Source organism: Aspergillus aculeatus (genome assembly GCF_001890905.1).
Source record: "Aspergillus aculeatus ATCC 16872 unplaced genomic scaffold ASPACscaffold_3, whole genome shotgun sequence".
NCBI lineage: Eukaryota > Fungi > Ascomycota > Eurotiomycetes > Eurotiales > Aspergillaceae > Aspergillus > Aspergillus aculeatus.
The window spans coordinates 2,232,142-2,243,523 of record NW_017962978.1 but is presented as its reverse complement, the minus strand read 5'-3'; the positions used below and the strand labels follow the sequence as shown (position 1 = coordinate 2,243,523).

Genomic DNA, 11,382 nt, shown 5'->3' with positions numbered 1-11,382 from the left:
CACCTTTACACTGTCATCGCCCTAGGTCAGTACTTCATTTTTCCATCTTGAGCTTCGTGTCATCGTGCTCTTCTCCGAGCTCTCTGGCGCACCCTCTCTCCGTCTTCTCGTCTTCTCGTCATCGCGCTGATCCCTTTCGAACGCCTCAGGACTTCTCACCGCCAAAGAACTTCTTTACATATTTTCTAGTCCTAGCTTTCAGACTTGGCGTTGAAAGTTAGAATGGCTGCTTAGACGGGTGCAAACCCCCCTCATCAGTCCGGTCTTTCTCTCACGATCTCGTATGGCTCCCATTGAGGCAACGCGTGGCTGAATCGTCAAGGCGACTTCTCTCTCCTCCAACTGCCTGGACAAGATGAACCACCATCTGCCCGCTATGCCCCATGGGCAGCCACCCATGCCGCCCACCCCTCGTCGACAACAAGATATTCCCTACACCGCAGGCCCTCCGAATATGCGATCTCCGCCTGCGTACATGGGCTTTCATCCCCATATGAACGGCCATCCTCCCCCGGCCGCATACACGCCCCAACAATATTCCCACTGGTACCCCTATCCTCCCATGCAGATGCCTCCCCGCCCATACCAGCATCCATATGGCCCAATGTATGTCGCGACCTACCCGCCCTCCCAGCCGATCATGGCGCCAGCGCACATCCATCCTCCGACGCTTCCTATGCAGCCCAGAACTTCAACTCCCTTGCAACCCACCATGTCTCCCGTTGGCATGGCGCCTGTGCCTTTAGCAACCCAGGCGCAATCACCCGCAGTTATTCCGGCCCAAGCACTGGCAAGTCCTGTTGTGCCTTCACCACCGCCTCCGGTTCCTGTTCAGGCCGAACCTGCCCCCAGAGAGCCATTCTGCCCACCGGTAAGCGCTTGGAATCAATCATTATTATCCCGTTATCTAACAGAGGGGAATAACTAGCTCCCATGGCTGTCTGATCCTGAATCGCCTTTTCCTGCCAGAGCTCCTCGCAGGCGTCGCAAAGGCCGTGCATTCCAATCTTCATCGGCCTCAGTTGAACTCCCAGTGAAGGACGCCCAGCGGCTTGAACACAATGCGGGACAAGGCGCAGAGAATGCGGAAAGTGTGCCAACACCCTCAGAGCCCCAGACGCCGACCATATCTGTCGCCCCGTCGGTCGCGAATTCCACTCAACCCACCACTCCATCCTCGGTGACTCAGACCCTCTCTGGTCGCCCCCCGTCTCAGATGAAGGGACCCAAGTCCACTGCTCCGGTCGTTCCGGTCGTTCCTTTTGTCCCTGCTCCTGGAACTCCTCTCCAGGCTCTCAAAGACGAGGCCGCTCGCTCTTCAGAGACGCCGAAGAGTACTAGTATCAGCGGCACTATTGAGGTGACCGAGGAACAAGAGCCTGCCGGCGAGAAGGCCCAAGAGCCTGCCAAGAAAACCCAGCCCGCTCCCGCAGCCCCTAAATCCTGGGCAGACTTGGTTAAATCGAAGTCCTTGGCTAAAGCGGCCGGTACCTCTGGATCTTCTGCTGCTGCGACCAACGGTGTTGTTAAGCCTAAAAGTGAGATGATCGCTGATGTTTTGATGAGCTTGGGCGAGGATGTTTCTCAGTTCAGCGACAAAATTGGATTCCTGGAGCCCAGAGGTCTTGTCAATACTGGCAATATGTGCTACATGAACTCGGTAAGTTCGTACTCCACTCGCAGTCCATTCCGTAAGTTTAACCGGGGAACAGGTCCTGCAAATTCTGGTCTTCTGTGTCCCCTTCTACCAATTTCTGGAACACATTGGGCGGAGAGCATCACACAGCTTCACTAGTGACTACCCTATGATCGATGCATTGTTAGTGATGCCCGTTCCGTCGTTGCTTTAGATTTGAACTAGACTGACTTCGTTCTAGGATCATGTTTATGAGGGAGTTTCGCGTCATCGATGCTGCTGACACAGAGGAGCAGTTGCGGCTTAGGCTGAAGGCCAATGAGCTCGAGCAGTATGGTGACGCTTTCATCCCGGAGTTTGTTTACCATGTGATCCGGCAGCTGCCGCGATTCCGTGACATGAGAGTGAGTAATTTCCACCAGAAAAAGAGAAGCGTCATATACTAACTCTGCTCGATTATAGCGTGGCCACCAGCAAGATGCACAAGAATTCTTAGGTTTCCTTTTGGAGGAGATGCACGAGGAGTGCAGCCGTGCTGCGAAGGAAGCACCATCTACCACCACGACATCGACCACCGATGCGGGCAACGCAACCGAAGAATCTGATGGTTGGTTGGAAGTCGGCCACAAGCAAAAGGCAGCAGTCACACGCTCGTCTGGCGACATTTCCCAGGAATCCCCAGTCACGAGAATCTTTGGAGGAAAGATTCGATCCGAATTCAAGGTTCCCGGCAACAAGACTTCTGTTACTTTGGAGCCCTACCAGCCGCTGCAGCTTGACATCGGGTCCCCCGAGATCAACAACATTATTGACGCTCTCAAGGGCTTGACGAAGCCGGAGAGCATTCAGGGAGATTTCAATTCTGCGCGTGGTCCTAATGTCACTGCCACCAAACAGGTTTTCATCGAGTCCCTGCCCCCAGTCCTTATCCTCCATCTCAAGCGATTCCAGTACGACAGCGTCACCAACGGCACTCAGAAGATCTGGAAGCGGATCGGGTACCCCCTTGATCTGGAGATCCCACGCGAGGTGTTCCCACCTAACAAGCGCAACGTCATGATGGCACAGGGCGGGCTGCCCAAGTACCGACTTGTCGGTGTCATTTATCACCACGGCAAGAATGCCAGTGGCGGCCATTACACTGTTGACGTTCGCCGGCAAGATGGCCGTGAGTGGATTCGGTTGGACGATACCGTGATCCGTCGCGTACGCAGCGAGGATGTTGCAGAAGCCGGTGGCGAGGAGGATCCTAAGGTCTTGGCTGCCGCGATGGAACAGCATAAGCGGGACAGCTCCAATGCTAATATTTTCGATCATATCGACCAGGATGACCAATCTGACAATGAGAGAGGATGGAGCCAGGTCAATGGCACGCCAGGCAAGAAGTCCGGCACTAACGGATCATCGGCGCCACCTAGCACCACACGGTCATCTGCCGGACGTTATAATGCTCGCGACAACAAGGTGGCATACCTGCTATTCTACCAACGTATTGCTTAGATCCTATAAGTGTTGTTTGGACAGATAAGAAAGAAGCAAGAACGATAGACCCAAGCCAAACAACGATCAACCCACCTTCCGACACTCCGGGACTATTATCTTGTTGCCTCACACGAGGACAACCCTCAAGGACTGATATTCAGCCATCAATTCCAGGACCATATCAAGGTTCAACTGGCAGGCAGCAAACCACCAGCTGGCCACCAGCTGACCAGTAACCACGAGTCCGTGATTACACCTCTTACAACTTTTCAGCAGCATAAGTCAGCGCGGGGACTGTTGGGCACGTTCCCTGCAACCGGACGATTCGCTGTTCGAGACTTGTTTTGCTATTTTCTTTTCTTATGTCGCTGCTAATGGCGGGATTATCTCAATCTATTCGTATTGTATTGCGATTTGCTTTTCTCTTTTTCTCTCTATCCTCTTTTGACTTGTGGTTATCATGATACATTTTTCTCTCTCATTTTGTAGTTGATCCACCTCCTTCACGATCTTTTGCGTTTGCGGTGCAGTCCGGTGGGATGTCGCTCTGATATATACCCCAGTTTCCTCGCATAGCCCTTTGGTTTGCTCGCTGATGCAGATGGGTTCTTTTGATGTGGCGTGGACGGGATTATTAACGACTGCATGAATTTCTTTTATAGACTTGTCTATCAAGAAGATCTTGATAGAGGGAATCACGGAGGGGGGTGGTGAGTGGGGGCTTCGGCTGGCTTGCATGATGATTATGATGGGTTGCATGTGGGGGATTATCTGTTGCGATCAGACATTTAGGACTCTCTCTTCCTACTAATGTTGTGTGGTGTGGTATGGTGTATGCAAATCGGGGCGGCGGAGGTCGTTTCAAAAGAAGGATTGGAGTTACGATTTAAAAAAAGCGTTGAGAAATAAAATGCGTTAAGATAAGTGATACAATGGTTCTTGTAGCAGTAAATGGACAAATTTGACATGGATATTTGAGGACAATGGTAGAGCGAGGTTCTCACTGTCTACTTGTCCTCGGCAATAGTCACCGCCGAATGCACACTCAGGTCTTCGGGCTGGAACACCTCTACCAGCTTTAGAAAGCTTTTCTCCTCGCTCGCCAGCGCCTGATCCGGTTGGTAACCCTTGTAGCGTTCATGTCCAGTAACAACGCGCAAGATTGCCTCCACCTGCTCTGTCTCCAACGCCTTGCCAACTGCAGGCCCCGTGTCCAGCCTCCACGGCCCACGCCACGCAGCATGAGTATCCGGCCGCACGAGGACCAAACTCGCCCCCCAGACGCGGTGCGCATGGGTCTCGTTGACCAGCCTGACCAGCTTGAGCGGTATTCCCCGTGCGGCCGCAACGGTGACGATCGTTCCCGCCGTAGCAGCACAGCCATCCTCACCTCCGCCGTGCCGTTGCGCGCCCTCCTCATCCTCCTCCTCCACGAAATGAACCAGACTCCACGCCGGCCCAAACTCATCATAGATACTCCTCTCCTTCCCCAGCAGCCCATCCCGCTCTTCACCCTCCAAGCCCCGCAAGAAAACATGAGGAACCCTACGCCCCGGCCTTGTTGAAGGAACATAGCTCTCCGCCTCCCAGGCCCGCTCCTTCTCGACATCATCATCGTCATCCCCCCAAACCCCAAAAGACCCGTACCTCAAATCCAACTCCACCCCGCGATCCAGCGTCTCAGGCCCAGACCCCTCCAGAAACGCGCGGATCTTCTGCCTCAGCGCGGCGGCCTCCGGGTCGTCGTCGTCGTCCCGCTCCAGAATGCCAACGGGGTCCGGGAACATCGCGGCCAGCTTGAGATGTTCGAGGAGGTGGCGGTGCGAGCGCGCCAGGGCTCGGATCATGGCCGGACGTCGGTCGAGGGTGTACGATTGCAGGAGCAAGGGCCCGCCGTAGGAGCTTGGAGATTGGATGAGGGCGGCGAGGCGCCAGGCGAGGTCGAAGGCGTCGGCTAGGCCGCTGTTGAGACCGTATCCGCCGTGCGGGGGGGTGCGGTGGGCTGATTTTGGTTTTGTGTTAGTGGGGAGGTTATCGTAGTTTGGAGTAGGTGGTGTGAGGTGTTGGGGTCATGGAAGGTAGGTAGCAGGGGGTGTATCAGAAGGTACATCGGAGGAAAGGTGATGTGTGCAGTCCCGAGGTATAGGTGTACTGCCGCCTGGGAAGGGAAAAGGGATAATCAAACTCACCCGCATCACCCGCAAGCACGACTCGCCCACCCTCACTAAGATACGTCTCGGCGATACTGAAATTCGGGGTCCAGGCACTGTGCACCAGGATCTCATCGATCTGGATCACCGCCTTCTGACTGGGAAGCGGGCCCCCGAGAGTTCGATACACCACTTCCTTCGGGTCGATCTCCTCCCCCTCCGGGAGCAAGTGGACGGGGAAATGCGCGGTAAAGGTATCCTTATCGTCCTGGTCGAGGATGAACCCCCCGTTCGTGGAGAAGATATGCCAACAGCGGCCGAAGGGGAACGAGCGCGCCAGTTCCTGGGAGCGGAAGTGCACGAGGTAGAAGCGCATGGGCCTGGGCTTCATGTCAATGGGGAGGGGATCGAGGGAAGATTGAGGGCAGGGTGAAACGTACATCGGTCCTCCGAGCATGCGGATGCCCGCAGCGTGACGCACGCGACTGCCTCCTCCATCCGTGCCGACAAGGTAGCGACTGCGCACGCGATGCTCGACACCTGTCGCAACATCGAGGAAGGTCGTCCACACCACCCCGGTCGTCGCGTCTTCGTCGTGGTGCAGGTACTTCCATCCTAGACGGATCTGCATCGCCGCGTTGCCGGTGTCGGCTTGCGCGAGGATGAGCTTCCGGATCCACGGCTCGAAGATGACTTGCGAGCAGCGCTGGCCCGGTTCGGCGGGTTGAGTGCCGTCGTTGGTCTGGCGGCTGAACTCCCGCTGGGTGGTGACGGAGGGGACGGGCTTGTTTTGCGCGTGAGTTAGTGGGACTGGCCCGGGTAGCGCACAAAGAGATGTGAAGTGAGTGTATGAGGATTGAGCTTACCCAAGTGCCTAGGAGCTTGCTCTCTGGTCCGATGATCCGGGTCACGAACTGCGTGTCGAAGTCGGTGGAGACAGGCACGCTGTTTTCCTGGGCGCGGTAGTCGTCGGCCAAACCCATAACGCGCAGGATCTCCATGGAGCGACAGTTGGTCAGATCCATCTTGGGCCATTTGGTGGTCTGAGTGTTCTGATCGGCGATAAGGAAGGGGATGTTGAATTGGTTGAGGCGGTAGGCCAGAAGCATGCCTACGGGGCCAGCGCCCACGATGGTGATCGGGGTGTCGTAGTCTTCTTCCATGGTCATGGTGTTGTGTGATGACATGAAAAGAAGGAAAAGAAGGTGGGAAGCACGAAGCTGAAGATTGAGGGTTCTTAAGAAACCGAGACACAGGTCAAGTGGGTGGGGGTGTAGTTTGGACTGAACTATTGATTAAGCTTCAACGATCTGACTTGGATCGGCCGAAATCACTCACCGTGATCGACACAAGGAAGAGAACTATCACACCGTCACCTCAATATTTCATGCCAAGTACCTACAGTTTCTTCAATCACAAACCAGAATATAAGGTATATACAGCAGTTGTTCCCCTCATTCCGGCTGCCTCATGTCAGCATCATGAACACCTTCATATACAAACATTCTTCTTGATACGATCTCCACTCCCATCCTACGCCCTCGTATCATCCATCTATGATCGACCAGCCACACAGCGCATTATTGGCCAGTGCCCCACACCTCCAGGCTTCAGCTCCCCCTGCAGCCCCACCACCACACCTTAAGCCGCATTTCCAGCCTCGTTATCATAAGTGACCAGATTCACCGGCCGAGCGGGCTCGTCCGCACCACCAACCCCGATTTGATCACGCAGAGATGTAGTCGGAACCACTGGGCGGCCAATCTGGAAGAATGTTTGCGGGGGTGGATCCCTGGACGTGGTCCCAGCACCGCGTTTACGGCCCCGACTGTGCGACAATTCTGAGTTGCGCGTCGCGGTACTATGGGTGAAGCTGATGTTTTCGATGGGAATAGGATCTTGTTCTTGGGTCGCGCTGGTGCTGAGAGCCTGCGAGATTGTTCGGGGCAAATGGTAGCCCGCTTTAGCCAGCGGAATAGAGAGGCCATGCACAACCTGCAGATTGGGTTAGAGAAGCAGGTCTCCACGAGAAGGTAAGACGTAGCCGGATTTAAAGGACTACTCACGATGCTGCAGATGACCAGGAACCACACAATGACATCGACTGCCTCGGAAAGCTTTTGCGCGTCTTCCCGCACGGTGCCGTTGGCTGTAACTCCCTGCAGGAATTCCCGACATACCGACAAGTAGAAAATGGCTCCCACGCCGATGGGTCCGAAAAAGCCCACAAACCCCGCTTGGTAGAGATGTTCGATCTGGTGAATATACTTGTGCATGGCAAACACGATTGGCATGCGACGGACGAGCAGAATTAGAATTCCCAGAAAGATCAACCGATAAATCGGAATGACACTGTTGTTGAGGAACGACGACCAGGGGCAGACGGCGCCAAACCACATAAAGACCGCCAAGTTGAGAAGCATATCGATAGTGGGTTGCAATGAGTCGTCCATGGTCTCAAGTCGAAACCAGTCGCTATTCCGTCAGTACCAGCTGAAGTATCAGGAAAGCGGTCTCTTACTCTTGCGTAAACACATTACCAGCCACAAAGCAGGCAAGCAGATCATCGGTCCCAATCAACCCACAAGTACCGACAATGAACAACTGCAACTGAAATCAGCAGTGCACGCAATCCGACTGACGCTCGAGCTTACCGAAAGAGCGATAGCGAAAACGAGAAAACTCTCTCGATCCACGTAATGGTGCTCCTCTGCCCAATGGAGCAGCTCGCGGGAGATCCAACCGACCGTGATGCCATAGACCACACTCAAGAGCACGGTATACGCCCAGGTCTCATAGAACCATAGCCCTATGGCCTTCCCCGCACCACCACTGTAGGCCTCACCTCCCATCTCGACATACTTGAGCAGATACAGGCCGAAATACAGAAATGGGTACCCAAGGCCGTCATTGGCCCCGGACTCCGCGACGATGATGCGCTGCAGCGGACGGGGCACATGCTTATCGGCGAATTTGCCCTTGACGATCGAGTTTGAAAGCACCGGGTCCGTCGGGGTGATACAGGCGGCCACGATGAGGGCATGCAAGAACGGGAATTCCGGGACCATGGCCCAGACAACTAGACTGCTGCACATCCACATGGCCGCCATGCCCGGTCCCAGGAGCAGAGATAGACTCTTCCATTCCAGCTGCAGGTACCGTTTGGGGAGCTGCACCCCGGCTAGGACGAGCTGGACCCCTAGTACAAGCCGGGTGAAGTACATAGTTATTTCCCCCAGGTTCTGCTCCGACCCGAGGGCATACTCCTCGGGTCGAATGAAGTTGGCAGCATGCGGGGAGAAGATGACTCCCGCAAGCAAGGAGATTACTACGAAGTGTCAGTCTTGGTTTTGGCGCATCAATCGCTGTCTAAAATGATGACGCACAGGCTTCAGACAGGTACAATCTCTCCTTGAATAAGTAGGAGACTAGTCCAAAGAGGGAGATGAATCCCCCTAACGTCGCACAGACTATGTTGAAATTGATCAACGATAGGGTAGGCATGGGTGGCGGTCAGTCAGTCTCCGGGTAAGAACTACCGGCTTTGAGAGACAATTTCGTCGGTATTTGTTCTTCTGAGGGTCTAGGTATGTCAAAATCCACAAGCACGTGTTATTCAATCATAGTAAGAGCACTTGTGACTGCGTGGTGGCGTCCTTGGATCATTCGATTAATCGAGGATTTCGCAGCAGCCAGATTGACGGTTGGTGGGGAAGCAAGCAGTGAGCGGGGTTTAGACTCGATGGCAAGAGAGGGTGACACAGAGCAAAGAGAGGGTAAGAGTGCCGAAGCAATCAGCTCAAGCAACGCGTGAGGTCCTAATGGGGTCCTGGTGAGATCCTAAATAGATATATTGACAAGGTAATCCGGAGTGTGGAATAAGGAAGAAGGAATAGGTTAAGTTTGGGGGCCAGTTCGGTAGTGGGAGGAAAGACCCGGCGGCTATTATTCTTAAGGCTTGGCCAACTACGGAGTTACTTACTACTACTACCTAAAGCAAACTCCCATCCCGCTTTGAGCCTAACTTTTCTTGTAGGCCTATGTATGCACCCATCCACATGTGTTCAGAAATCAACATTCGGGCAGCTAAGCATCCAGTGTAGTCCATTGGTATCTCTCCCTCCAGGGGTAATCTGTCAGTGTAGAAAGCTAAATACACATTGAAGGTATAACGGAGTTACTCGAATGTAACGCAAATCAAGTACCACAACAGCACAACAGCAGACCAGCGCGGAGCATTGTTCAATGCACCATTCCATCCAGGATTCAGCTGAGTAGATTCTCCATTAGAAATCGTCGTCATCGTCATTATCATCATCAAACAGATCATCCGGGATCTCTTTGGCTGCTGCTGCCATCGCCGCAGCCTTCTCGGCCACTCCACGTTGGGCGCCATTCACAGCCAGGCGATCGGCAGCTTCGTTGCCTGGATGCGAGCTGTGACCTTTCACCCATTCGAATAAGGTCTGGACGTTCAGCTCGTTGCGCTCGTCAATTTTGGACAAAATCGACTCGACCAGATCTTTATTGTCCACGGGTTTGTTGCCCACTGTCATCCAATTATTCTGTCGCCATTTGCGATACCAGAGTGTCACGCACTTGATGGAATACTGGCTATCTGTGAAGATGGTTACATCCCGATGGCGGGGAGCAATTTCAAGAGCTCGAAGGATTGCAGTCAATTCCGCTCGTTGGTTTGTTTGACGGCTACCCTGTAGAGGCTCGGACACATTTCTGCTGAGTGATGAAGAGTTAGTGAAACTTGGCGATCTTAGCGTGTTGCAGCCGGGAGCTCGAAAGGACACAAATGATCTCTTGGTAAGTCACTAACCTTGAATCTCCTGGGCCGAAATATACGCCCACACCCGCTGAAGCCAGCGCTCTCCCGTTCTTGAGGGAACTACCGTCGGTGTAGATGCGCAACATCCCCGGGGGAGCATTCGACTGTAGCTTTGTGGCAGCCTTCTGATCCGCAGATTTGTAGATCACTTTCCCAGTGGTGGGATCCAGAAGCACATTCGGATCAAATCCGTCCGTGGTCCCAGGAGGTAAAGGTCCGGTTCCTGGCTCAAAAGCTACGCCATGCGCATCCGTCGGAACCGCGTCTGTCAGACCTGGTGCCCCCGATAACTTTGCGGCCTTTGCGAAAGTGGCGCTGTTTCCTTGGTCTTCGTTCACGAATGCCTCGGCTTCCTCTCTGGTCGCAAATTTCTTGTATCGCGGCTTGGTGAACCCTTTAATCTGTTCCTGCGCCTTTGACCAGTCGGTGTAGACCCCGGGCACTCTCCCGCGCTGGACGCCGTAATATCTGGGGGGATCGGAGCTTGAGTTGTTTCCGCCGCGACCGGCGCCAACGGTGGCCCCCGTGAGAAAGGCTTTCGCATCATCGAAAGAAGAAAATGCCTGGACTGGTATGGTTGTCAGTCAGCGACCGCGCGACTAGGGTCGTTCACGACTTACAAACGGCTCCCTTGTACCCAGTTACCTGGGTCAGGCAATCGGTCCAGCTGTAGTAAACCCCCGGCTGATAGCCCGCTTTGACGGCATAGTATTTCCCTACGACATTGCGCTTGCGTTTGGTACCTGCGGTGGATGCGGAAGAATTTGTGCGGGAAGAGGTGTTTGTAGCAAGCACGGAGGTAGGGGAAGAGGTGGTATTGCTCATGGCGTCCAGGCCGCCGTTCGGCAGATTAGAGAGCGGAGTGTTGGATACAAAGAAAAACACAAATTTCGAGACGGGGATAAGGTCAAGGTTCAAGTCGCTTGGAGGAGTGTGGCGGTGGGATAACTGGCGAAATTCAAATCGAGGAACGGGGATTCGCAACCTGCAGCTCAAAAGGGCACCCCTAGGTCCCTGTTTCGGAGCTACAACACAAAGCCGACAGACAGGCGTGGTGGAATAGTATCTGTTGTATGAAGGACCGGTGGTGATGAGGCTCTCTTCTGGATGTTCAGAAATGTAAATTGAGGTTGACAAAGAAGTCCGGTGAGCATTGGACGGTTGAAGGGGGGGGAGATGGAGTTTCTCAACGAAGCGGGGAGGGAAAAATGGGGGTAGGATGGGAAGGGAGGGGGGGGGGGTGGGAGGAGGAGGAGGACGAGGAGGGAGAGGAG

General features: G+C 54.2%; 4 protein-coding genes across 4 annotated transcripts; 1 reads left to right on the top strand and 3 right to left on the bottom strand.

The window, feature by feature from the left end:
* Positions 1-376: 376 nt before the first annotated feature.
* Positions 377-3,136, top strand: ASPACDRAFT_23817 (mRNA-binding ubiquitin-specific protease UBP3; the record flags this gene model as incomplete). The annotated part of the gene is made up of 5 exons (XM_020199226.1): positions 377-871; positions 929-1,660; positions 1,713-1,819; positions 1,878-2,040; positions 2,099-3,136. The coding sequence occupies 5 exons, from the start codon at positions 377-379 to the stop codon at positions 3,134-3,136; spliced, it is 2,535 nt and encodes an 844-aa protein (XP_020059601.1).
* A 989-nt stretch (positions 3,137-4,125) lies between these two features.
* ASPACDRAFT_40584 (uncharacterized protein) lies at positions 4,126-6,437 on the bottom strand (the record flags this gene model as incomplete). The annotated part of the gene is made up of 4 exons (XM_020200781.1): positions 4,126-5,120; positions 5,308-5,648; positions 5,709-6,052; positions 6,135-6,437. The coding sequence occupies 4 exons, from the start codon at positions 6,435-6,437 to the stop codon at positions 4,126-4,128; spliced, it is 1,983 nt and encodes a 660-aa protein (XP_020059600.1).
* A 472-nt stretch (positions 6,438-6,909) lies between these two features.
* On the bottom strand, positions 6,910-8,772 carry ASPACDRAFT_40583 (putative Na/H antiporter; the record flags this gene model as incomplete). The annotated part of the gene is made up of 5 exons (XM_020200780.1): positions 6,910-7,263; positions 7,335-7,743; positions 7,790-7,872; positions 7,923-8,596; positions 8,655-8,772. The coding sequence occupies 5 exons, from the start codon at positions 8,770-8,772 to the stop codon at positions 6,910-6,912; spliced, it is 1,638 nt and encodes a 545-aa protein (XP_020059599.1).
* A 579-nt stretch (positions 8,773-9,351) lies between these two features.
* Positions 9,352-11,281, bottom strand: ASPACDRAFT_76319 (RNA-DNA hybrid ribonuclease). Its single transcript, XM_020204686.1, has 3 exons — positions 10,729-11,281; positions 10,100-10,676; positions 9,352-10,002 (listed from the first exon to the last, which is right to left on the bottom strand). Exons 1-3 carry the CDS (start codon positions 10,931-10,933, stop codon positions 9,555-9,557), a joined length of 1,230 nt encoding a protein of 409 aa, XP_020059598.1. The 5' UTR covers positions 10,934-11,281; the 3' UTR covers positions 9,352-9,554.
* Positions 11,282-11,382: the final 101 nt, after the last annotated feature.